Source organism: Heptranchias perlo, chromosome 17, assembly GCF_035084215.1.
Source record: "Heptranchias perlo isolate sHepPer1 chromosome 17, sHepPer1.hap1, whole genome shotgun sequence".
Taxonomy (NCBI): domain Eukaryota; kingdom Metazoa; phylum Chordata; class Chondrichthyes; order Hexanchiformes; family Hexanchidae; genus Heptranchias; species Heptranchias perlo.
The window spans coordinates 47,394,311-47,421,989 of record NC_090341.1 but is presented as its reverse complement, the minus strand read 5'-3'; the positions used below and the strand labels follow the sequence as shown (position 1 = coordinate 47,421,989).

The window sequence follows — 27,679 nt, the reverse complement described above, 5'->3', positions numbered from 1 at the left end:
AATCTTAATGTTCTATGGTAGATAGTGATCTATCCTTACCTATGACATGAATTTTACCACATGGTTATAACTGTTCATATAATGTGAAATTATAGCTATGGCTAGTTGCCAAGAAGATAGATCACTTACCTCATTGGGTTGCATTAATTCTTTGGATTAAAGTGTGTTCATTCATTCCATAGGCACGTGTATGTGTGCATGTAAAAACATTATATAATACACCTCATAGGAAAATAAAGAAATTAGCTCCCTTTTAAAACATGCACTATTAAAGAATAGCCATGCCCTAATGAATCATACTCAGTTTTTCCCAAAGGTTATTTGAGGAAACTCCTCCCTCCTGCTTGGAATGGCTAGGTATTGAGTGCAGTGTGTAGAGGATGCCTTCAATATGGTGATCCTCCAAGGTGGATCATCTTGTAAATTTCGTTATTCTCTTTATATTGACCAAGTAGCACTTGGGATGAAGAGAGAAGTCAATAGGGGCCAGGAGAAACTCCAGCTGTAAAGGCAGACCTACAGAAATGTGTGTGGTCCATACTTAAACTACTGCTGTGACGGAGAAATTACAAGAGGTTCTGGTCACTTCTAACATCTGATTCTGGGATGCTTACAAAGCAGCCATGGAACTGGTGCAATGACCTTATAGTTTAATTTTTCAGTTGAATAAAATATAAGACATACAAACTCAGTCCAGATCAGGAGTGTCTAAACCCTTGGGGCCATATGTGAACACTGGGTTTTGGTAATCTGACCATGTAGCACAGTCCTATTGAGTTTATATTAATTGATGCTTTGTTCTGTGGTTCAAAGCTTTGAAAAGGCTGTTTTAGTAGTTACCTCATTAGTGATTAAACCCCCAAGTCAGATATCACCAAGATTTGTTAGTCTCAGCAACTTGATAAATGCAAATTAAAGACTTTACTAGTGAGTTAATAAATTTATACCTTCTAGTTACTATCAAAAGGAGAGGTTGGGAATTTTTTTTAGTAGGATATTCCATATCTTAACAACCCTCTGTCAAACGGTGGAAGAAAACAAATAATGGCTTTTATAAGAAATGGATCATTATCTGTAAAAGAATAAATTAGGAGTATGGGGATAGGGCCAAGAAATGGGACTAAATGGATAGCTCTTTGAGAACCAACGTAGACACAATGGACCTAATGGTTGCCTCTTGTGCTATAACATTCTGATTTTTTTAATTGCCTGTGAAGACTACAGGCTGGGACACTTATGCCCTTGACTCTTGGAATGAATGTCTGAATGCTATCATTCCAAATGAAAACAGATGCAATAAAAAAAATTGATAAAGGAAAGACCACTTTTTCCTCACCACTGTTTTTAGCATGTTTTTTGTTGCATTGTAAAAGTAAGGTTGGAAATAGATCACATGACCAGACCTACAGACGTCTTCATCCTGCTCCCAGGCATTTCAAGGGAAGTTTTGTATCAACTACAAGAGTACAATAAAAATCTGCCATATATTTAAATAAAATTGTGTGTATATCCATGTTCTGATTATTTCTCTTCTCTTTCTCTTCTCTTTCCCCGCCCCCCCCTAACTGTTAAAAATTCATTCTTGGGCTGGGGTGTCCCTGGTAAAGCTGGCATTTATTGCACAGCTCTAGTTAACCTAGAGAAGTTGGTGATGGGCTGCTGCCTTAAACTGCTGTAGTCACTGTGGTGAAGGTGCTCCTAAAGAAACCTTGGCAAGTTGCTTTGACCTGAATGGTATCGAGCTACTTGAATGTTGTTGTGGCTGCAGCCATCCAGGCAAGTGGAGAGTATTGCATCTCACTTTTGCCTTCTGCTTTGTAGGTGGTGGAGAGTCAGGAGGTGAATCACTCGCCACAGAAGCTACACCTACTGATTTGCTCTAGTAACCATGGCATTACATGACTGCTCCTGTTGAGTTTCTGCTTAATGGTGACCCTCAGTGGGGGACTTGGTCATTGAATGTCTAGGAGATGGTCAAGCTCTCATTACTCTACATGACTAGAAATGTATCACTTAAGGTATGATGTGGAGATGCCGGTGATGGACTGGGGTTGACAATTGTAAACAATTTTACAACACCAAGTTATAGTCCAGCAATTTTATTTTAAATTCACAAGCTTTCGGAGATTTTCTCCTTCCTCAGGCAAATGTTTCAAGATCTCCTTGAAGCCTACGCATTTATACATATTGAACAATAATACATGGTGTTTACAGACTGCCCCTGCAACTGCCCGTTGCCAAGGCAATCACCGTGTTCAGACAGAGAGGTGTTACCTGCAGAACCTCCGAATACACATTCAATAAAAAAACAAACAGGGAAAAAAAACAGAGAAAAAAAAACACAGAGAGAGGCAGAAACATCCGGAAGGCAGAGAGAGCCAGCAAATGACCCATTATATTAAAAACAGATAACATTTGTTCGCTGGTGGGGTAACGTGTAGCGTGACATGAACCCAAGATCCCGGTTGAGGCCGTCCTCATGGGTGCGGAACTTGGCTATCAATTTCTGCTCGACGATTTTGCGTTGTCGTGTGTCTCGAAGGCCGCCTTGGAGTACGCTTACCCGAAGGTCGGTGGATGAATGTCCATGACTGCTGAAGTGTTCCCCGACTGGGAGGGAACCCTCCTGTTTGGCGATTGTTGCGCGGTGTCCGTTCATCCGTTGTCGCGGCGTCTGCATGGTCTCGCCAATGTACCATGCTCTGGGGCATCCTTTCCTGCAACGTATGAGGTAGACAACGTTGGCTGAGTCACAGGAGTATGAACCATGCACCTGGTGGGTGGTGTCATCTCGTGTGATGGTGGTATCTGTGTCGATGATCTGGCATGTCTTGCAGAGGTTACCGTGGCAGGGTTGTGTGGCGTCGTGGACGCTGTTCTCTTGAAAGCTAGGTAGTTTGCTGCGAACGATGGTCTGTTTGAGGTTGGGTGGCTGTTTAAAGGCGAGTAGTGGAGGTGTGGGGATGGCCATAGCGAGGTGTTTGTCCTCATTGATGACATGTTGAAGGCTGCGGAGAACATGGCGTAGTTTCTCCGCTCCGGGGAAGTACTGGACGACAAAGGGTACTCTGTTGGTTGCGTCCCGTGTTAGTCTCCTGAGGAGGTCTATGCGATTTTTTGCTGTGGCCCGTCGGAACTGTCGATCGATGAGTCGAGCGTCATATCCCGTTCTTACTAGGGCGTCTTTCAGCGTCTGTAGGTGTCCATCGCGTTCCTCCTCGTCTGAGCAGACCCTGTGTATTCGCAGGGCCTGTCCATAGGGGATGGCCTCTTTGACGTGGTTAGGGTGGAAGCTGGAAAAGTGGAGCATCGTGAGGTTGTCCGTGGGCTTGCGGTAGAGTGAGGTGCTGAGGTGCCCGTCTTTGATGGAGATTCGTGTGTCCAAGAAAGAAACTGATTCTGAGGAGTAGTCCATGGTGAGCTTGATGGTGGGATGGAACTTGTTGATGTTATCGTGTAGTCTCTTTAGTGATTCCTTGCCGTGGGTCCATAGAAAGAAAATGTCGTCGATGTATCTGGTGTATAGTGTTGGTTGGAGGTCTTGTGCAGTGAAGAAGTCCTGCTCGAACTTGTGCATCACTCGAACATGAAATCGAAGTTCTCAGCCGAGGGCTCAATTTCTGCCCCACTACCAAAATGGACCCCACTAGTCTCGCGGCGGACACAGAGGAATTCATCAGGAGAATGAGGCTCCGGGAATTCTACCACAAACCCCAAGATTTCAGCAGCGAACCCAATGAGACAATCGACGATCCGGAACAGCAGACAGAGGGATCCGCGGTACAGCAACCGAAGAGGAAAGAGTCAAACTGGACTCCTCCGGAGGGTCGCTGCCCTCAGCTGGACATGTATGCTCAAGCTGTCAGGAAATGCGTCAATGCCAGATTCATCAGCCGCACTCAGAAGACAGTCCAGAATGTCACCCGAGCACAACGCAACGCCATCAACGCTCTCAAGACCAACCGCAACATCGTCATCAAACCAGCGGACAAAGGAGGAGCCATAGTCATACAGAACAGAACAGACTATTGCAAAGAAGCATACCGACAACTGGACAACCAGGAACACTACAGACGGTTACCCGCAGATCCGACCAAAGAACACACCCACCAGCTCAACAAACTGATCAAGACCTTCGATCCAGACCTTCAAAGCATCCTACGCATTCTCATCCCACGTAATCCCCGCGTGGGAGACTTCTACTGCCTCCCAAAGATACACAAAGCCAACACACCCGGACGTCCCATCGTATCAGGCAACGGAACCCTGTGTGAGAACCTCTCTGGATACATCGAGGGCATCCTGAAACCCATCGTACAGGGAACCCCCAGCTTCTGTCGTGACACTACAGACTTCCTACAAAAACTCAGTACCCACGGACCAGTTGAACCAGGAACACTTCTCACCACGATGGACGTCTCGGCACTATACACCAGTATCCCCCACGATGACGGCATCGCTGCGACAGCATCAATACTCAACACCAACAACAGCCAATCTCCGGAAGCCATCCTACAACTCATCCGCTTCATCCTGGATCACAATGTCTTCACCTTCGATAACCAGTTCTTTACCCAAACACACGGAACAGCCATGGGGACCAAATTCGCACCCCAATACGCCAACATTTTCATGCACAAGTTCGAGCAGGACTTCTTCACTGCACAAGACCTCCAACCAACACTATACACCAGATACATCGACGACATTTTCTTTCTATGGACCCACGGCAAGGAATCACTAAAGAGACTACACGATAACATCAACAAGTTCCATCCCACCATCAAGCTCACCATGGACTACTCCTCAGAATCAGTTTCTTTCTTGGACACACGAATCTCCATCAAAGACGGGCACCTCAGCACCTCACTCTACCGCAAGCCCACGGACAACCTCACGATGCTCCACTTTTCCAGCTTCCACCCTAACCACGTCAAAGAGGCCATCCCCTATGGACAGGCCCTGCGAATACACAGGGTCTGCTCAGACGAGGAGGAACGCGATGGACACCTACAGACGCTGAAAGACGCCCTAGTAAGAACGGGATATGACGCTCGACTCATCGATCGACAGTTCCGACGGGCCACAGCAAAAAATCGCATAGACCTCCTCAGGAGACTAACACGGGACGCAACCAACAGAGTACCCTTTGTCGTCCAGTACTTCCCCGGAGCGGAGAAACTACGCCATGTTCTCCGCAGCCTTCAACATGTCATCAATGAGGACAAACACCTCGCTATGGCCATCCCCACACCTCCACTACTCGCCTTTAAACAGCCACCCAACCTCAAACAGACCATCGTTCGCAGCAAACTACCTAGCTTTCAAGAGAACAGCGTCCACGACGCCACACAACCCTGCCACGGTAACCTCTGCAAGACATGCCAGATCATCGACACAGATACCACCATCACACGAGATGACACCACCCACCAGGTGCATGGTTCATACTCCTGTGACTCAGCCAACGTTGTCTACCTCATACGTTGCAGGAAAGGATGCCCCAGAGCATGGTACATTGGCGAGACCATGCAGACGCTGCGACAACGGATGAACGGACACCGCGCAACAATCGCCAAACAGGAGGGTTCCCTCCCAGTCGGGGAACACTTCAGCAGTCATGGACATTCATCCACCGACCTTCGGGTAAGCGTACTCCAAGGCGGCCTTCGAGACACACGACAACGCAAAATCGTCGAGCAGAAATTGATAGCCAAGTTCCGCACCCATGAGGACGGCCTCAACCGGGATCTTGGGTTCATGTCACGCTACACGTTACCCCACCAGCGAACAAATGTTATCTGTTTTTAATATAATGGGTCATTTGCTGGCTCTCTCTGCCTTCCGGATGTTTCTGCCTCTCTCTGTGTTTTTTTTTCTCTGTTTTTTTTCCCTGTTTGTTTTTTTATTGAATGTGTATTCGGAGGTTCTGCAGGTAACACCTCTCTGTCTGAACACGGTGATTGCCTTGGCAACGGGCAGTTGCAGGGGCAGTCTGTAAACACCATGTATTATTGTTCAATATGTATAAATGCGTAGGCTTCAAGGAGATCTTGAAACATTTGCCTGAGGAAGGAGAAAATCTCCGAAAGCTTGTGAATTTAAAATAAAATTGCTGGACTATAACTTGGTGTTGTAAAATTGTTTACAATCACTTAAGGTAGATAGATGTATTCTCAAGTTTTAAGCACAGGTGGTTGAAAAATGTGGTTAGTTTTAGGATTAAGGGTTAGAAACAGGAGGCAGTGGGGGATGGGGCACCCAGTAGGCCTGTGAGGAGTGGGACAAGGGTGGGGTGTTCACCATGTCCCCCAATGCACCATTTTAAAAGGTGCAGGCGCGGTGACGTAAACCTGGTCAGGCCCCGCCCCTTCACCTTGCGCCGCTTCCTATTGGTCAGAAGTTCCGGCTTAAGTTGAGCGAAGGGGCGGGAGGCTAGTTAGATTGACAGCATAACGGACCAATCAACGGCCAGAACGTCAAGATCCTGCCCAATCGGCGAGGCTGGGGAGCGGGGCGGTGAGTGCGGCCGAGGGGCGGGTGTCGGTGTCGGGTCCGGGGGTTCGGCTCGGCTCGGGTTCGGGTTCGGCCGCTCCTTTTCTGACCCACGGATCAGTTTAGTTAAGCGATGTGGCAGCGGACGGTCCCGTCGAACTGATAATGCAATGGCGCTCGATAGTGCTGGGCCTCCTGCTGCTCCGGCTGGGCCTCCACCTGACGCTCTGGCTCCTCTTCGGCTTCGGACCCAGCCTGGGTTTCTACCAGAACTTCGTGCCCTTTCGCCTCGGCCTCAGTGTGGTCCGGCACGCCGAGGCCCAGGCCCAGGCCCAATCCCCGTCCCCGACCGCCGCCACCGCCAAGAAACCGTCGTGGTTCGACCAGACCTGGATGAGGCGACAAGCCGCAGGCGGCGGCCCGCTGAGGAGAGAGGACTCGATGGTGTGTAGGAGGCGGCCACCCCTGGCCTCTACCCCAGCCGGCCCCGGGTACAATTTCTTGGACAGTTTCGGCGAGTACAGCCGCAAGTACAGCACCTTCCCCGAGCCGCAGCGCCGCCGCATGAAGGAGGCCGCCCTGCGGATGTTCTACTTCGGCTACGAGAACTACATGAAACATGCTTTCCCGCAGGACGAGCTCAACCCAATCGACTGCCGGGGCCGCGGACCGGACCGGGACAACCCGTGAGTGAAGTGAGAAGGGTGGGGTGAAGGGGGGGTAGGGTAGGGTGAGGGGGGTGTTAGGGTGGGGTAGAGGGGGTAGGTTAGGGTGAGGGGGGTGTTAGGGTGGGGTAGAGGGGGTAGGTTAGGGTGAGGGGCGTGGGGGGGTAGGTTAGGGTGAGGGGCGTGGGAGGGGGTAGGGTGAGGGGCGTGGGAGGGGGTAGGGTGAGGGGCGTGGGAGGGGGTAGGGTGAGGGGCGTGGGAGGGGGTAGGGTGAGGGGCGTGGGAGGGGGTAGGGTGAGGGGCGTGGGAGGGGGTAGGGTGAGGGGCGTGGGAGGGGGTAGGGTGAGGGGCGTCGGAGGGGGTAGGGTGAGGGGCGTGGGGGGGGTAGGGTGAGGGGCGTGGGGGGGTAGGGGTGGGTGTGTGGGGGGGTAGGTTAGGGTGAGGGGCGTGGGGGGGTAGGTTAGGGTGAGGGGGGTGGGGGGGTAGGTTAGGGTGAGGGGGGTGGGGGGGTAGGTTAGGGTGAGGGGCGTGGGGGGGTAGGTTAGGGTGAGGGGGGTGGGGGGGTAGGTTAGGGTGAGGGGGGTGGGGGGGTAGGTTAGGGTGAGGGGGATTGGGGGCTGGTTGAGGGGCGGGGTAGGGTGAGGAGGGACTTGGTCCGCATCCACATTGGAACTTGCAGCCAGTCTAGTACACCTTTTTTCTTTGGAGGAAACTTTTGAATGAGCTGTTTCCTTCTTGGATGGGGGGTGCGATCTGTTATAATTAGACCAAATTTAATACCCTATTTAACCTTTTGAATGTTTTGGCTCTAAATTCAGTGCATTTCATGTGTTAAGTGCTGTCCACATTAGGAAAGGTTTGCAGGTATGAAGACCAGACACAGTAAATCTCATGACCACATACTAGGATTAATAACAGGATTAATACTGGAAACATGCAAGTCACAGTATCTGAAAATAAAGGGCAAAGGTTCTGGTGACAGGACTGCACTCCCAATGTTAACCTGTGTTTCCTTCTTTTGGATGCTGATATTTCTGCTATGTACTTCCAGCACTTTATCCAGCTATTATTTCAGATTTGCAGCAGTTCATACCCAAGCTGTTAGTTTGCGATTTGAAAATTTGCAGTGCAGTGCACTCTCTAGTATGGTTAGTATTAAAGTACTTACTTCAGCTGTAGTTCAGTAGAAAACTTCCAACAAGCTATTAGCTGTGCTATCGGCAACAATAAAACTGTATTTAGTTAACTTTCAATAGACCACTAATGCTGATGTAGTTTCTTTTGTGGTGCGTAAAAACTAACATTCAGTTTTGTTTGCATGAACACTTCATCTGATACTTGGCGCTTGAATTGAAATAGGCAAATGGAAATCCAGCTCAGGTTACATTCAACTGAGATCCCATTACAAGTTTTTCAATAATGTAAATAAGGAGACATGACCCAATTGTAAAGGTGATGATGTGTGAACAAGGATTTGTTGCAGTGCTTTCACTGCGCTAAATCCTCAGTAAGATTTTGAGTGTTTACATGCAGAAATTTGAAATAAAAAAAATGGTATCTTCACAGAACCTTTCTCATTGGTAAAACTTGAGACATGTCTGAATTGTAAAAATGACGGAATTCAGCGTTTTGAACAGCTGAAATAACTAGCTTTAAACTTATGTAAGGAGTCGCACAACACCAGGTTATAGTCCAACAGCTTTATTTGAAATCACAAGCTTTCGGAGCTTTGCTCCTTCGTCACCTGAAAGCTTGTGATTTCAAATAAAGCTGTTGGACTATAACCTGGTGTTGTGCGACTCCTTACATTTGTCCACCCCAGTCCATCACCGGCATCTCCACATCATAGCTTTAAACTTGGCAGCTCTTGAACTTCCTTGTCCCTGTCTCTTTGTGGATTCCTTGTTCTACATGCTGTAATTTGTTATGTTGATCAATCCCCAAGTTGACCGTGCAGCAATATAAAAATAGTTGGAATCAAAATGGAAAAACTTTAGTTTTGCTGTGTGTTGTCTGGAAAAATAACACCATATATAATAATAATAATTATAATCTATAAAATTGCATATCAAATAAATGTACAGTCGTGCACTGCATTATAAATTGAACAATTATGGCCTGGCTTAGAATTTTTGAGGAATGTTCAGAATAAAACATATATTGTCGCTTGAATTTTTAATTTTATTGGTATTGTATTACAAGGAGTTTGAATTAACTGTTTCATTGGAACAAACTTAGATTAAGGTTCAAGAAGATTGACCCTGCATGCTTTCAATTATTTTCACTGTTCCTATTTTAAAAAGAAAGTAATACAGTATTTCACACATGACGTTTGGTGATGCAGTTTGATGTGAAAATGTAACATTTTGTTTAATGAAGTAATATTCAAGAACACGCTACACGGCCAAACATCTATGCCTTAATGGGAACTTTTGCACAATCCTATAATGCTACCAAAATTACAGTTTTGTGAAGAAAATTACATTTTTGTGACATTTGAAGTGTTTTGTAAATTATTAAAATACACAAATGTTGGTACTTTTGTTGAACTTTGATTGTACTCGAAAAAATAAATTGTAAAAGTAACTCCTGTCTTCCCCCTAACCCCCACAGATCTATGGAGAAATCTTTCTTGCAATCTGTCACACAAACACTCATTTTTGAGATCATGTTTTTCATGGGGGTATTTGACCTTCCAACGATTACTTTTCAAGATTAGTGAAACCAAGTAAGATGTGGAAACTCTGTTTCCAGTTGTGTTTATCCCAAGATGTCAGTAAAGCAATTGCTTAACGTGACTTGACAATGTCATTCTCTCCTGTCCAAAAGGTGCTGTTTAAAAATGATTAAATAGAAAAGTCATATCGTACAGGGTTTAACTGAATAAAGCCATAATAAGTTATAAAAACAAAAACTCGCCACCACAAGGAGTAATTGAGGCGAGTAGCTTGGATGTATTTAAGGGGCTGCTCGATAAACATATGAGGGAGAAAGGTTACGCTGTTAGATGAAGAGGGGGTAGGAGGAGGCTTGCATGGAGCATTAGCACTGGCATAGACCTGATGGGACGAATGCCCTGTTTCTGTGCTGTATATTGCATGTAAAATGCTGGAAACACTTAACAGGTCAGGCAGCATCTGTGGAGAGAGAAAGAGTTAACATTTCAGGTTGATGAACTTTCATCAGAACCGGAGAAAATAACCATAATTCATTTTGTTTTAAGATTTCATACAGTTGTCCTGGCCCATAAGCACATCTCCATTAGATCCATCAGCTCAAAAGAATAAACTTTTGCTGATTGGCATAATTTTACCAAATGCTTCTGGATCGGTAAATGTAGTTAGAAATATCAATATGATTTTGAAAGCCAAGTTAACATTCCTAGTGTGTTTAACTGATTGAAATCTATCTACAAACTACAGAATGGATTTAGTAGAGTGGAATTTCATTCCTAGAAGTGATCCTTTGGTTCTATTAGGAAAAAGTTACAAAGCATCACAGAATTCCTTGTTGGTGCGTGCAACTAGTGCTTTGTGGACTCAAAAGTTAACCAACGTGAATAACAGATAAAAACAGGAAATGCTTTAAACACTCGGCAGGTTGGGCAGCCGCTGTGGAGAGAATGTGAGTTAACATTTCAAGTATGGACCCTTTATCAAACCTGTATTTTGAATTGTTAACTCATTTGTTCTGTCCACAGATACTGCCTGACTTGCATAGTGTTTCAAGCATTTCCTGTTTTTGATTCTAGCATCTGCAGTTTTTTGCTTTTCATTATCTGTACACTATTTACTGAATCACTTCTTAACAAACCCACTTAAAACTGAAGATCTCTAGCTACAGAGTACAAACAATGTTATGGACCATATAATGCACAGCGTGTTTCTGAGCACGTTTGAAAAACAGTAACCCTCAAGCAGCTACAGTGACAAGCTCTGCAAGATTGTTGAGGATCTGCTGCTGTAAAGGAGTTACATCTAACTCCATTGCAGTTTCTGAATAGCCTGCTTGTAGTTGGGTGGGCACAATATATAATTTAATAGCGCCCCAGAAAAACAGGTGGAATTTACATACAAAGAGCATCTGCAAGCAAACTGCAAAATGTATTTTTCCCAACATAGCTTTACATGGTATCATATACCTTTAAATCAGGATAATTTCCATACAAGGGAACTTAATTTTCAGGTCCCTATACAGTTTGTGAGTTATTACTGTTATGCAACGTACTGGACCTTTTTTATGTGACACACACCAGTTCCTTAATTTGAATACAATGCAGATCCTTGTGTGACACTTTTTAAAGGAGAAATTGCCCACTATGATCTTTCATATCAGTTCTGATGGTTTGTAGGCACGTGCCATTTTCACTTTGACCTGCTTAGCACGGTAGTACTGGAGTTCTGTTTTAAAGCCGTTAATTAAAGAAGACAAGTTCTTCTCTTTTCCCGCTCCCAAACCCGGAAGCGTCCATGATCACGTGGATGTATATTTAGATTATGAAATCCGTATTTATGCAGTTATTTAAGAACACATACCCAGCTTTCCAGTTTAGTATTAAAGTTAATTCAGTTCTGTTCATATAGTTTGCAGAACCATACTGCACATAGTTAACAAAATCTTTTGTTGCAGAAGTTCTGGTAAGGAGGAGGCTTGGTGATTTTCTTGGTATCCCATGTAGCACTTGTCCAATAATGATTAATTCCATTCCTGATCCCAATCTTAAACAATTTGGGTTAATTTTGCTTTTGGAACCTGTAACTGATTTTGTTTTCCTTCTAGTTCAAATATAAACATAAATGATGTCCTTGGGAACTATTCTTTAACACTGATCGATGCACTTGATACACTAGCGGTGAGTAACAGATGCTTGGTTTAGCAATTGCTTCGCTCAGTAGGGCTTTTCGTTCTTCTTATTGCCGCTGGTATCGTGTTGACGACAAAACTTCTGGTTGTGCAAGTTTCTTGTTTTTCCAAACTAATTTTGTGAACAGCTGTAAATAATTTTTTTGTGCAGAAGAATCTTTTATATTCTGTTTTAGCTACGCAAGCACACTCTTGGAAATTTGTACGTTGCATGCAAATCATCTGAAACCCATTATATTATCCAAATTGTGTTGTCTTCTTAAAAAAAAAATCACTAGAGAGTTGTGGTTGTGCACTCTGGTGATATCATCTTGTTTACTGGTTGAATAAAATTACCAAAGTTGTTGGGATCTTGCTCAGTTTCACTGTGAAATTCTGCATAAACAAAACATGACTTTAATAGCCCAAATGCACGTAGGCTAATAATGTCTCCAGTTGAAATTAACAAAAAGAAATTATTGCAAAAAAGGGTCCAAATCAACAGGAAACTTCTTAAGCTTCATTTAATATAACTTATTTGCATTAATGGCTTAACATTAAGATGTACCATGTCTCATGTTATAAGAACCAAGCTAAAACTATTTTCACCTTTTTACAAATTCTATAAAATGTCTTGAGCAGGTCTTTATACAGAGGTTTAATATTAAATATTGCACGATTAGGCTTCATTTTGGCAAGTTTATACATTTTTGTACTAACTTCTAAAAGCAGTTTGAAGGGAGAAAGCAAATCTCTGGTAGTGTTTGCTCAGCAGAATTCCACCGCTGGAAAGACCGCGGGTTTTTTTTAAAGGAAATTATTTTCAATTTTTACACTTGCAGCTATTCCTGCATGAACTGTAAACCCACTTCCATCTTAGGTTTTGTTTATAAGTAATGTTCAGCAGGCCTTTCCTAGTACTAATTCCTGTAGAGCAAATTTGTTCAATTGTTTCTTCGCGATCCCTGTATTTTCCAACCTTGTTACAAATATGCACAGGCCAGCAAAATAGCTCTTGTAAGGGGATTATTTTTTGTTGAAATTTGAATTGTATAGATTTTTTCCATTTAAAGTACAATGTTCTCATTATATTAATTGAACAATATTTTAGGATCATCGGAAGCATGATTTTCTTCAGTTCCACTGCATAGCCAGTGGAACTGAAGAAAAACATGCTTCCAATGATCTGATTTTCCCCTTGCCTTATTCTGCATAGCTCCAGATCTTGGCTGCATGTCCACCTTTATGTCGCCAGTTCTTGCAACAGACCATTGTTTGCAGCTAATTCCTTTGCAGTTAATCACTAAGTTAATTTGCAGTAACCATGTCAGAACAATATTAATCTGCATATTATTAATTGGGTAATTTTCCTTTTAATTTTAAATGTTGTTGTGAAGTGCAGAGTTAATTTGATGCCTTGTTTACCATTCTTTTGCTTGGCATTGACAGTACTGTGATGTTTGCAACAATAGCTGAGAAATGGTTGCTTGAAATGTGTTGATGTAGTTCCCTTCAGCAGCAGTGTGAATGTTGCAGGAAATAAGATTGTCTTTTAAATTAAACTGGCTTGACAAAATTAGTTTGAATTTTTTCTTTTTGTGTGTGTGGGGGTGGGGGTGGTGGTTAGGAGGGAGCAACCTTCAAGTGTTTTAAAGGCGGATAGACGATAATTGAAGTCTTAGTCTTGCAGCAGTGGGGTTATATTGTCTAGTATAAATAGGTAATTTCATTTGAACCTTCAGTGTTTGACTACAATTCAAGGACTTGTACAGATGTGAAATACCTAGGTAGTATGTAAGGATACACATCTGGAAAATGACAAGCTAATATCATGGTGGCTACTAAAAGCATATAAATTACATGTTTTCATACCTACTACAAACAATATCTTTGTGAAAACATATCTGTTGAGATGGAATGTGTCACAGGTGAATAATCTAGTTATCCTTGTATAGATTTGTTTTCTTGTTGCCTATGATGGGCATCATCCATGTACAAACTTTCCCCAAACTGATAAAGGACCTGTATGAAATCCCTGATCATCTACCTTATTGAGTATAGATTTGCTCCTATTGGGTAGCTTAATTTGTATAAAACTTATTAGTGAGTCTTAATTATTAGTGATTAATTCTAAATTTGCAGCCACATTGAGTGTTGTGCTTCTAACGACCATAAGAAATTCTAAGCAAACGGGTAGCTGTATATTGTTACTGCAAAATAACTGGGTAGAGTTATACTGCCACTGTTGCATTGCTGCAATGTGGTTCCCTCTGCGGTAATGCAAAAATGACAGTTTTGGTGGTACTTATTTTTAGTAACTTTAGCTAGTGGCAAACATGCAGTTCTATTGCTGTCAGCTACAGATAGTATTATAAACCACATGACTTGCCTTATTCCAGCAGCAGCAGAAACCTAATTTGTCATGAATTTTAACAAACTTAGTTTGTTGGCTTCACGGTGGAAATTTAAATGGGTGAATTACCAGCAGGATAGTAGAGAGTCTGATCTGATCCGCCTGGGATGGGGTTAGACGTGGCATGAACTCCAGTATGTCACACTGGCTTTAAAAAGTGTTCCCAGGGTTCCCTGGGTGTGCTCAAAGCATTTAAAATTTACCACCTGGAAAGTAGAGCTCTGTGTTTACATATAAACACAAAGCACAGAGCGCTCTCCTGGTCTCGAGAGTATGATTCAGAAATAGGAAGTATGTCGGGTACTGCTAGACTATTCTGTAAAGATGCAATGATAAATGCAGCTTTAATGTGTTTTACGCAGGTGTTGAGAGAAACTGATAACATTGTGCATCAGTGTGGTATGAAATTTATCATGTAGTAATAGCACCGCTAGAGGTACTCTAGTTACTGATGCAGATCTGCAGTACGAGAGGGGTGGGAAGCTGATCCATTGTAGCTGTACCTCCATTGACAGCTGGAAACAGTGTGGAGCACAATGCACGTTTCTATGAAAAGTGGGAAACCGATTTGGAAACTTGTGTCTTTGATTGGAGTCATGCAGCTAAATAGTCATGACTTATTCTTAAAAGTAACAGTATTTTGAGACAATAGGTTTAAGGTAGGTCATGACAAAATGGGTATTGAAGTATCCTTAGTGAGAATCATTTAAAGTGGAAATTCATTTAAGCAAAGTTAGACTTTTCTATTACCACAATACCAATTGTTCAAATTAAATATACAATTGAGAGCACCATATCCCCAGTTCAACTCAGGAAAGAGGAATATGGGTTCTTTATTATGTACCTCTTCTCTTGGAAACTGCACTGAGTTCAGTTACGACCTTGACTGCTTGGTAAAATTTTAAAATTTTTACATGCACAAAAAGAGGCTTGTGACATTCTCAACAGGCAGACTGCTTAAGGAGTGTTTGCTGTGTGTGCTGTCAGTGGAACAGCTGGCATAATGTGACTGGTCACTGATGTACTAATGGGAGGAGCACTCTTCTCATCGGAGTAAACTCTTGCAATTGGTCATTTATTCCTAATGAGTAATCATTTTCCTTTCGTTTTGCCCTTGTTTCATCGGGGATGCTTTGGCGTAAAGAAAGCCAAATAAGTGTTTTGTATTGTACTGGTTTTATTTAAATGTTCCTTGCACTGGTTGTTTTTTTTCCCCTTGTGATGAAGTGGAAATGTAAATTCATGTGGCACTGTAGTTGAGTTTCTTTTTAAATAGAGCAGCGTAGGTAAAGACCACTGCATTTGTGCGTATAAAGTTCAACAGGACTAACTTCGTACCTACAAAGGTTCAATAATGTAACACCAATATGTTGGACTCTTGTCTTCTTTTGTGTCTTTGTTGGATTGTAGGATTCTCGTTTGCTTTCTTATTGGTGCAGTGACCATCAGATTGCAGAACCAGAGGGGGGATAACTGGCCACGATAGTTATTTTGTGATGCCTGGTAATCCAGCTCACTGGAGTGGCAGGGCTCCAGCCTGAGCATTAGCAGCAGGTGGTTAATGAGCCCCAGTGGTTAAGGGTAAGTGTCTACCTGAGATCTTAAAGTGGACAACCGGTGAGCAGTGTCGAGGGAGATTTACTAGTGTAAATGTTGTGAGGTAATCTAACCCGTAATATGAATTTTGAGTACATTGCTGTTTATTGAATACCAATTTTTTCTGCAAAGAATCTATCTGGACCCGAATCTCAGCATATCTTCCATGGCACCCACTCAGTATTTTATATTCCCATTTCAGCCACTCTAGGACAAATTATGGACAGTTTTATCCTTGTGGAGTGACACCAATAAGAACTGGTTTGAAACTGCATAAGCACATGACCATTTAACAGCAGAGAAAAATGTGAACAGCAGAGATCAAGCTTAGAATATACAAACGGCCATTGTTGTTGCAGCAGTCGGAAAGACTGATGGATCAGCACTCCTCAATCAAATGAGAATCAGGCAATAGCAAGCAACTGCAAAAGGACTGAGAGGGGAAATTGCACGTTTCTTGTCCAAAGATGGCAACTTTGAAATCTGGCTCTGCTCAGCCTAAAAAAAACTTAATATAAAAGGAAAAACAAAAATCTTCACACTAAGGGATGGGGTGACAGAGACCAGAAATCTCCTTTCAAAGATAAAATGGTTACTATATAACTTAACAGATGGCGAAACATGCTCCTGGGCTCTTAAAAGTTTGTGTTCAGATGCTGATCAACCACTTGAAGTTTGATTTTATGGTTGTGACATCTGAACCCACTGATTGCATAAAAACACTTCCCGGCAATCTTTTATTTTCTGAATGATATTTGCAAGGGTTTGGTATCTTAAAGGCTTCTTGAAAAAATGTTGAAAGATTGTCTTTAGAAATTGGAATATTAATAGGAACGCTGTATTGCCTTTTGATTCTCTCCGGTAAAGCTGTTTTAATAATATTTTGTAGTTAAGTAAATTTTAGTTCAAACAGCTTGATTTAGAACAAAATGCCAGTTGATGCAAGTTTTTGGCTTATAGGAAGTTGCCTTTAGAGTAAATTCACATCCAAATTGTAAACACAAGCATATGGGTTTTGTAGTTACTATCGGAAGTTGCCGATGATCTATTGTGTGTTAAAAGCAAAATTGCTTAGCTAGTTGAAAAACAAAAATAATGTTGCAATTTCAGTGTCCTTTAAGTTCTGCAGCAACTCTGTCAGTTTCTGTGGCACGAACATGCAGATTCTGTGGCAAGTTGTCCGGGATCCTCCGTTATAATTTGAAGAAGTTGCCACCTAAGTTGCATGAGACAGTCACATGTTGAGGCAGTTAGGTGGTAAATGACAGCTACCTAAACAGATGTTTTCTTTTTGTTTAAATGCCAGTATTTACAACATTATATCTCCCTATTGTGGTATCTCTCTGTTGGGCTGAGCTGTTCCTAAACATAAAAAAAGTGTTCAAACTGAGTTTCCCCACTTCAACATGAAGTTAAAATTACAACGTTGTTAATGCTGGTCTGCTTAAATGTTGGTTAAACAACCCAGGTGGTTGTTTACAGGTGTGATTTTTTTTTTTGGGCTGGCTTGTTGCCCAAAGGGTCCAGAAACCCTCGGTGGTGGTTGCTGGTTATGTAAATGAGAGCTTTTATCATTTACATTGCTGCGTCGTTATGCTTATTTTCATATCACAGCTGAACACGCAAAGTTTGTGACTACCGTGACTTCGACATGGCTCAAAGCATGGACCGCAAACAGTAATCAAACTTATTTTTGTTGTTCTTGGTGTGTGGGTGACACTAGCAAGGCAGTATTTCCCATCCCTCCTTGCCTTGAGGGTATTAAGAGTGGTGTGGGACTAGAGCTACGTAGGCTAGACTAGTTGGTGGCAAGTTCCCTTCCCTGGTGGACATTAGTGAACCAGTTGGGTTTTTACAACAAACTGACAGCTTTCATGGTCATGTATCTTGTGCTGGCCTACAAATTACCAGATCATTGAAATAAATTTCACAACTCACCTTGGTGGTAGGTCAAACTGACAACGTAATGAACTTGGCGATTGGGGCAGAGCTAATGGGAGGGGTTTGAAGAGAGGAAGTAAGCTAGGTGATTAAAATGGATACTGCAGTTTGAAGCTGCATCATTGTGCATTTATTGTCAAACTCCAGAAAAATTGCAAGTGGATCTGTTGAACACTGGGTTTCAAGGTCTATTTGCTATGAAGTATCTCTTTATTCCCTGGAGGGATATTGATATATAGCAATCATGTTCTGTACACTTATGCCCCCACTCTTTGTCCCTATAGTGTAATATCTGCAGGCTACTGTAGCTTTAATGTTAATACGTGGAGTTTTTCAAGTTACTCCTCCACCCTCCAGTGTATGTCTGTGCCATACACCTTCTACAGAAGGTACAGGCTAGAAATCTGCAGCCAGGCCTCTGTCAATGCCACTCTATAGTAGCTGGGAGATGTTCGAGTGGCCCCTGTTGAATTGTCTGGTTTCAGCTTGGTTTCTTTCTGACAGTCTGCCTAAGATTGCTATCTCCCTGTGTGGGGAACAGTGAGTGCAGACTTGTATCCTTCTACCCCAGCATGGTTGAAACTCTTAACATGCACTGTGCCAAGTCCAATGTTTGTATTTCCCCTACGTAAGATTTCTCCTTCTCCACCCTTCCCCCTCTCTTTCTCCCCCCTCCCCCCCCCCCTCCCCAGCTCAGAGAAGTTGGTGCATTTGTCAGGATATGTGCGTTCTGATTTGGTTAGGTTTAAGTCAAGCCTTCGGTTAGTATTGTGCTGAGATTTTGTTGTAAACATTTTCAGAACACGTAATTTTTTTTGTTTTAATACTCCCTCCTGTAAATTAGACTGCCATGCTAAGCATAATGCTAAATTGGATTAAAATTCAAAGGAAAAATTGTTCAGTAAGAATTTCTGGCTAGCTATCTTGCATCATTATGACTGGAGTTGATAATGGAAAAGGGCACTTGCCATTTCATACTGTTCTCCCTTGTTTTGCAGCATTTTTTTATAGCTTGTTTGGGAAGCTGAATAATCATTGTACAGCATTTACTGATTTCACAGATTTCTTAATCTGAGGATGGATTTAAAAAAAAATTTATAGCAACATTTTTCTGTTCACTTTGCAGGTTTTGGGCAATGCTTCGGAGTTCAAGAGAGCAGTACAGCTGGTGATTACCACAGTCTCTTTTAATAAAGATTCAACTGTGCAAGTCTTTGAGGCAACTATCAGGTGAGCCACAGATCTCCTAATTCCTGTACCTTTGAGTTTCTGTTCCATGTTCCTATTCAACAACTCTTCCTGGAAGTTTGTATGTGTGTTAGGTGAGGACAGGGTCAAGCTTGGCTGTAATTCCTAGCATACAAACATGAGTATAGTAGTAGACCATTCAGCTCCTTGAGCCTGTTCCATTGAATTAGATCATGGTTGCTCTGTACCTCAACTCTATTGCCTTTGCTCCAAATTCCTTGATACCTTTACTTATCAATAATTTATCAATTTCAGTCTTGAAAATTTCAATTGGCCCAGCATCCACAGCCTTTTGCGGGAGTGAGTTCCAGATTAGTGGAAATGTGGAAACCCTCTGTGTGGGGAAAAAGTGCTTCCTGATTTCTCTGCAAATGGCCAGGTTCTAATTTTAAGATTATGCCCTCTTGTTCTAGGTTCCCCCATCAGATGGGATAGTTTCTCTATCTACCCTATCGAATACCTTAATCATTTTAAATAGCTTGATGAGATCACTCCTTAACCTTCTAAATTCAACGGAATATAGTCCAAGTTTACGCAACCTGTTCTCATAATTTTACCTTGGTATCATTCTGATAGTGCGCCGTACCCCTTCCAAGGCCAATATATCTTTCCTGAGGTTTGGTGCTCAACTGAATGCAGTACTCCATATGGGGTCTGGCCACAGCTCTGTACAACTGAAGCGTAACTTTCTTCCCTTTCTATTTCAGTTCCCTTGCTATAAAGGCCAACATTCCACTACCCTTTTTGACTACGTTTTGTACCTGTGCACTAGCTTTTAGTTATAGCGGAGTTCAGTGGCCTCCTCATACTCACTTTCTAGGCACTTGCATGAAGGATGACCACTTGGTTGGAGTACTGGAGTGTGCTTGGCAGCAAGGAGTCCATGCTAGGAGGGTAGAGGAACAAATTGGCAAAGGAGATGCAGGGAATTTCCCTCATCAAATATTCTTCTCCTTGGTGATAAATATTCCCAAATTTCTGTGTTTAATCTTTTGATTGTTTTTTGATTAAAACTGCAACAATGTAAGCAAATATCTACCGCCTTGTCTCCTTGTAGCACATATTTCTAGTTGTGCTTTAACAGCTTGTTTTGTTTTGCTGTAGGATTTTGGGAAGCTTGCTGTCTGCTCATTTGATTATAATGGACCCTGCTCAGCCCTTTGGAAACATGGCCCCAGAGGGTTATGACGATGAGTTGCTTCACTTGGCTCGTGACTTGGCTGTGAGATTACTGCCAGCATTTGAAAACACCAAAACTGGCATTCCTCATCCTAGGGTATGTGATACACAGTGTTTGAGTTAAACTGTTAGTTGTTTGCAGATATAAAAAACAATAAAATTGTCAAACATTCTTTATTTTACATTATGGTAAGGGAAAAGTATTCCAACTTCAAGTAGTCCATAATCTTGTTTAGTATTGAATTTAGAGTATTTCTTGCCTTTTAACTACTGTATATTTAAGCACAAAATATGACAGGCTAATGCGTTGGTTGTCCTGTGGACTTGTGTATCTTCTTTCCTTCTTTCTTCTCATCTCTCCCTCCTACAAATGACAAGATTACAGTCTTGGTTGTGCCATGTTTGGAATTGCTGAGCAGAGGTTGTGATCCACTGTGAGGAAGTAAAATTGGAGAATTTCATCTGTTGGCGTGGTATTGGCGCAAGCTCGGGGGCAGGTTGCTTGACTTTTGGAAGCCGGGGCAGAGAATAGCGTATAGTTGAGGAAGAACAGAAATTAAGATAGACCTATGCGGAGTACTTGTAAGATTTTAGAACACCAGCCCATAGAACTACCTCAAGACTTCAAAGTAGCATTATAGCTGCTTTTCCATTGGGTGTAGAGGGGTGCTTAAAGGCGCTCTATAAATGCAGGTTGACGGCTCCCAAAACTTGGGTCTCCTGCATCTATCACAATCCCAATGTGAATTAGCCAGATTTACTAAGACTGGCTACTGACATAACTTAAACCCAAGTCTCTTGGTGGCTGTTCTTGGCAAATCCAGTTAAGCACAGAGTTGTTGACAGGTAGGTGGGTGTGAGACATGGGCGTCAGAAACCAGTGGTGTAAGCACTCCTCTAAAGCCAATGTAAAAGCAACTTTTGTGTGATGGTACTATGAAGTTGCAATCAATTTTCTGTTACACAAAAATTATGTTGAACATTAACTTCTGAATGCTAGTACAGTCCTATCCGCTTGTCTTGAACACAGTTAGGTCAACATCCTACTTATGCTGACAAAAATGTCAAGGCGCAGTCCCTTCTCCGTACATTTAAACAAAAACCTTACCATTTGTCGACTTCAACATGAACTCTGGCCCGCTTAAATCGACAAGCTTTTAAAATCCCTAACAGCATTAAAGGCTTACATCGTTTACTGCTTATGTCAACACCTGACGTGGACTGGCAAACTCCTTTAGTGCAGTTCAACTTGAGAACCTCGTCCCAGCTCCTGTGTCATCTCTGTGCCCCAAGGCTTGACAGTTCGCAAGTTCCCGCTTACTGGGGGCTCTCTCTTTCATACAGGTTTCTTTTTATTGTATCCTTCCCACCACAGGTAAATCGCACAGTGATAGCAAGCTGCCTGGTCAGTTTCACATCAATTCAAAGGGAATCGCTTATGTTGACAATTGGAACGGTCCCCGAAATGTCGACATAAGCAGGTAGGATTGTATCTGTGAACTACATTTTAAATATTTAAATATTGAAGTGTGGGATTTCAAAATTGTTTAAGCTGCACCTAAAGAAGTTGGTTGTCGGTTTCCAGCTTTTTAAAATTACATTTTAAGTTTGCTTGATTATCTTGCCTGTCCTGTCAGTTCGTGTGAAATTATCCCTGCTATTTTGAAAGATGTTCAGTCAGAACAAATGAGCATCGCACAGTAGTCACATCCACAGTAGTAGCTACGGCTGAGAAGAGCAGGTACTTTTGCTTTACGTTGTCTTGAGAAAAGACGAGGTAAGGGCAGAAGATATTGGAGAGTTTGTCACGGATGAATGAACTGCAATCGCTTGTTCAAGTGGAACATTGATCTCTGACTTCAGAGTGAAGCTCATTCAAATTCAAGCAAGCCAAAGATTCTTGGAATGTATTGTAGCAGTTTAATTACCTGCTGACCTTGAATTTATTTTTCACTATGGCACGGCAGAAAGTAATGAAGTAAAGTACTGTACCTTTTTTTTTAAAAAAAAAACTTGCAGGTGAATCTAAAGAAAGGGGTGCCTTCTACTTGTCTTAATGAAACCTGCACTGCTGGAGCTGGCTCTCTGCTTGTGGAGTTTGGAATCCTGAGCCGCCTCATTGGGGATTCTACATTTGAGTGGGTAGCTCGCCAAGCTGTGAGAGCCCTCTGGAAACTGAGAAGCGATGAGACGGGACTGCTAGGTACTTAATGCATTATTTGGGCTTCCGAATTACTTGTGAAACTTTACCAAAGCTGCATTTTAATGTTAGAAGTTCTTGATGTAAAACTGCTTATCAAAATGTAAGTATAACACATTGATTAGCAGTTTTACATCAAGTTGCAGCTTGTTGAAGTTTGGAGGGAGGTGGGCTGTAATGTGGCCTGTTCATTTAAAACATCTTTATCCTACGTTTCAATGTTTGGATAGCGGCAGTGGCTGAATCCATGATTAATTATAAGGACAGCTTTTTGTTTGTGGCTGGTGCCATAACTTCGAAGAGAAATTGCCGGAGTGATGACAACAGGAACTCAAGACTGGTAAACGTTAGTTACTTTTTAATGTAGGTATTACAAATTACAGTATAAGAAAATGCAAGATCCATTTTGTTTTTACGCCTTAAGAGTACTACAGAAAGTCGTTGCCAAGATATCAGACGTCTCAGATGATTAAAATTTTTGCACCGCTGCTGTTATTTTCAATTTGCTCTTGGTTGCTTTCAGTTGGATGCTCCCCTTAGTAACTTGATCAAGATCAGGAGCTTGCTATAGAGAGTCAGCAGTTTCTCTTATTGAACTTATCGCATTGTTGTATATTTAAAAATGAAAATTATTTAGCTTGAATATGAAGCTTCAGTCCATCTGTGTGTTTGTGGGTTGCACAGTGACACTAGTAACCTACTGATATGTATATTCTTGTTCCAAATATTTGAGGGAATGCAATATGGCATAGTAAGATCTATATGATATCTCAAAATTCTTACACTTACATAAAATGTGCCCCATGTAACATTTTACTGTTGTGCTTTTTCTGTCAAGCATATGTCATACCATATCTAATGCTTTTGTGATGTATTTAAACGTGACTTTCAAGCCGATTTCTTTTACTTGGGTCTCAGTGACTAATTCCACTTTGGGGCCCTTTGAGGGCTACACAGCTCCACTTGTTCGAGGCCTTTGATCCACCCTGAGCTACTGCTCTCTGCCCGGGGCTGGCTTTAAGTCTTAATTGAAAGTGCTTCTTGCGCTTTTGGTATGTTTATTTCTATTGAGCTGCCCTGCTGCCCATTCATGCCAGGGGACTTTTTCAGCCTTCACTGCCTCTTTTGACCAGGGGCGTCCCCCTCTCCAGCTGTATTATCCTTCTCCAGCTCAATCAAAGCCTTGCTTTTGTGTTCCTTATTTCCTCTGATTTTTGGAGCTGGACGAATAGTCAAGCAAAGAAAGTCACCCTCACTCACGGTAGTTTTGTGAATCAAAAGTAATTATTTAATATAGAATTGTAGAAAATTTACGGCACAGAAGGAAGCCATTTGACCCATCGTGTCCGCGCCGACCGAAAATGAGCCACCCAGCCCAATCCCACTTTCCAATATAATTCACACAAGCATTCATGAAGAAAAATCAACCATATATATGACTTTCCTCTATAAAATCCTGTTATACTCTTAATAATTTGCAACGTTATTATGTAATGACATAGCACTTCAGGCAAATCATGTAATGCATACAGTCTTTAAACCAAGGATTTTACTCATCAAGGCAGCTCAGAAGTGATCAGCTTCTTGAGTCTTCAGGTCCTTTTCTTCTTGCGTGATGTTCGACTGCAGCGTGCGTTGCTTGTGAGTGCCGTGTGAAGAAGAGCCTGTTAGTCACTGAAAGTCTTTTTATATTGTTTTTACCAATAGGACGTGGGATTGGGGGAGCATCATTCTTTTTGTCCAATTGCTTCCTGTTGCTATGCCTCAATCATTAGCATGCCTCAGTGACCGTTTAGGCTTTGATCATGTGACTGGAGACCCTTTGATATAGAAAAGACCATATGCTCGAACCATGGCCCCTCTACTATCTCTGTTTATGGCTTTTCATGTAGAGCGAGCCCCTTTCATTTCTATGCACAGACATTAATGGTCCTGACGTCTTCAATTTTGATTGCTTCACTGGTTTCAAATCCATTCCTTATACTATTTGACCATATGCTGGATGCAATACTATTTGATGTTTTGCAAATCCCAGTTCTTTGAACAGATTACCAGATAGGAATGAGAGGCCCATGCTTTTTTCACACCTATCATTGCTTTCCTGATCTGAAGCCTTTGATGTATGTCTTTGTTGTCTTAGGTTACCCCCTGCTGTGTTGAAAAGCTTGTGTTTCCAAAAGCCTACGTGTTTTGAAAGCCTGACAACGCTTTTAAGCTCAATATTATCCATCTAGCTTATTTATTTAATAATATAGATATCTATCCGCAGTACAATGTCTTGGATCCTGAAACTCACTTCTCCAATGCCATCAACGTCACTGAGGGAAAAACATGATTTATGAGAACACAGTTTACTACATTACTGTTTACAGGTTTTCAAATGTCTTCGTTTAAAAGGGGGACAGTTAACCCTTTCCTTCAAATGTCTTTTGTTAAAGGGGTTGTGAACCCCACACTCCAGCCACTCGTTTGCCAACCTCCCACACCTGAATGAATTTGCTTTACTGAGATATCCTCTCGACCACTCTCCTCTACTCCGTCTGCCTGATATCCACATTCCCTTCATGCCTCATAGAGCCCTGCAGAGCCACATCAGGAGAATACAGACTGCTAGAGAACCACAACAATAAGAAAAGAGAAACGGAAAAGGAAAAAGGCAGAGAATCATAGGACAAAGTTAGTGAGTTAAGCATTACAGGACAAAGACAGCTAAAAGGAGAGGAAATAAGAAGCATATGGTGGGGGGGGGGGTGTGGAGAGAGGAGAGAGAGAGGGAGGGAGAATGGCAGAACGAGACTCATAAAAGGATAAACACCCACAATTCTTCACGCGAGAAGCAGAAGAAGGGCAACTGCGCCGAGATCTTGAAACTAAAGAGACTGACCAAAGCAGAAAACGTAACGGAGAAAACCTCAGTAATTACATTCATATCGTTAGATGTGCATTCATATCATCTGTCTGTGAGCAATGCCATGGGAGATCCACTAATATATTGTAGTTTTAGTGGATCTCCTTTGACATTGCTCAGTCAGGATACATTGTTTTATAATCAACGGGTGTTACCACAAAACAGGTGTTAAGTCATGTAGCACACGATGTATTATCAGGGCCACTGATTTGTTTGGTCTCCGAATCAGCTACCTTATGTTTTTATTACGTGTACATTTTTCCTCGTATTTTGGATAAATATGTATTCTCCATCTACACTTGGAGGTGACACGGTGGGGTAGCATATTAAGAGTATTGATGTGCATTGCCATGAATGGTGGGATCCGGATACATGTCCTGAACTGAACTTCATTGCTTGCGGAATATAGCCTCCTATTGGAAGCTTGACACTTTCCTATTGGAAAAGGTAGAAAATTAATCCTGAGTTGCTCTTGTGACATATTTGGAAGCTTCGGAACAGGTTGTTGGCTCTCTCTCTTATCTGTGCCTGACATATGGAGACCCAATTAGGGACATGGGATGAATTAACTTGATTTGTTCATTTAATTTATGAAAGAACCCTCGAGTAATAGCTAAGCTAACTTTTCATGTTTGGAGAATAGCACGCTGACAAATTAGGTTATCACGTTTTTTAAACCAATTGACACTGTACAATCTACCCTTTTTTCTATTCTAGCGTAACTAGATGAAGACTGCAGCTTCAACATACATAAAGTACGTTGAAGCCTTATTCATGTAGATACCTTGAGCTATTCTAGTATAATTTGATTTGTGAGCCAGTTGAAATAACTGGTGTAATGTACTTCAGTGTATTACTTGATCTGATTACTGAGTGTCAACTCAGGATGTAACTGATGTTTGATTTATTTTCCATCATATCTAAATTTACAAAAAAAATAGGATGTCTGAATTCTGGATTACGGGGTAGGGAGGTGCTCCATTTCTAATAGCTGCCTTAAGATGTCCATTTGGAAGTTTTTACAGCCACTATTGGAATTGCTGCACCTTAATTAGGCATTCCCATCATCCAGTTTATAGTTTGTTATCTAATGGTCAAACTGCTAAGAGAAAATGTCTTATCTAAATGGCAGTTAAAATTGAAGTTCCACTAAGGATCTAGCTTTAGGGCCTAGAGCATTTACTTGAACTCCTGAACATTTAATTTGCTTTCATCTTTTACACAGGGAATGTGGTAAACATTCAAACTGGACAATGGGTTGGAAAACAGAGTGGATTAGGAGCAGGAATGGACTCTTTCTATGAGTATCTTCTGAAATCCTACATACTGTTTGGAGAAAGTGAAGACCTGGAAATGTTTAATGCTGCTTATGAAAGCATTCAGAATCATCTAAGGAGGGGGTATGATATCCTTGTACTGCAATTTTTATGCTCATGGATAATTACTGTCTTGCTATAACCAGCCTTACTAGATTTGTTTTTTTTTTAATTTTGTACATCTTTGTGCATTGTTGATAGATTTTCATGCAATTATCAATTCACTGAAAATTAATGCAATTCTAGTCATTTCTGTATTTTTTTCTTAAATTTAATTTTGGAACATTGCACATGCAGCTTGTAAAGTAATGATGAGTAGAGAAGAAGGAACAGTTATGAAAATTAGCTTAAGCCATTAATTGAGAGAAGCCCCACTATAAATCTGTTAAATTTGATGTGCAGTGTAAACTTATGATAACTCTCTATCAATCTTAAAGAATGGGTTTTCTTTCTACCTCCACTGAACAAGTTTTGAATAACTCTAATGACAGAAGATCCTGCTACCTTAAGCAAATGGGATTGGTTTGTCTAATCAACTCAAGGTGCATTATTTTTAACTTATTTTCATAGGTTTATATCGGGAAATGTTGGTCCACTCTATTTTAGGAAGTGGTAATAGTATACAGCAGAATCCCTTCTAGAATGTGAGCAAAGAAATGTTTTTGGTACCTACAATACAAGCAGTAAGAATTATAACCCGAATTCTGTGCTGTAAAATGCACAGCTTGAAACTTGTTGATTGCGTTAATTTGTATGTGGTTTTAAAAACGATAACTAAATCCATTAGCTGTATCTCCAGACACGGATTGTGGTTTTAAATATGCAAAGCATGTTTCCTGCCATTGTGAGAATAGCAGAATTCATTTTAGGGCTGTG

At 41.9% G+C, this 27,679-nt stretch overlaps 1 protein-coding gene across 1 annotated transcript in view; it reads left to right on the top strand.

Annotated features, from left to right (window-relative positions):
- Positions 1-6,536: 6,536 nt before the first annotated feature.
- Positions 6,537-27,679, top strand: part of edem1 (ER degradation enhancer, mannosidase alpha-like 1) — a 34,374-nt gene continuing 13,231 nt past the window's right edge. The window contains exons 1-6 of the mRNA XM_067998939.1: positions 6,537-7,181; positions 11,940-12,012; positions 19,079-19,182; positions 20,305-20,476; positions 22,399-22,582; positions 26,713-26,887. Coding sequence (XP_067855040.1) covers positions 6,661-7,181; positions 11,940-12,012; positions 19,079-19,182; positions 20,305-20,476; positions 22,399-22,582; positions 26,713-26,887 — 1,229 coding nt within the window. The 5' untranslated portion in view covers positions 6,537-6,660. The remainder of the gene's footprint in view (positions 7,182-11,939; positions 12,013-19,078; positions 19,183-20,304; positions 20,477-22,398; positions 22,583-26,712; positions 26,888-27,679) is intronic.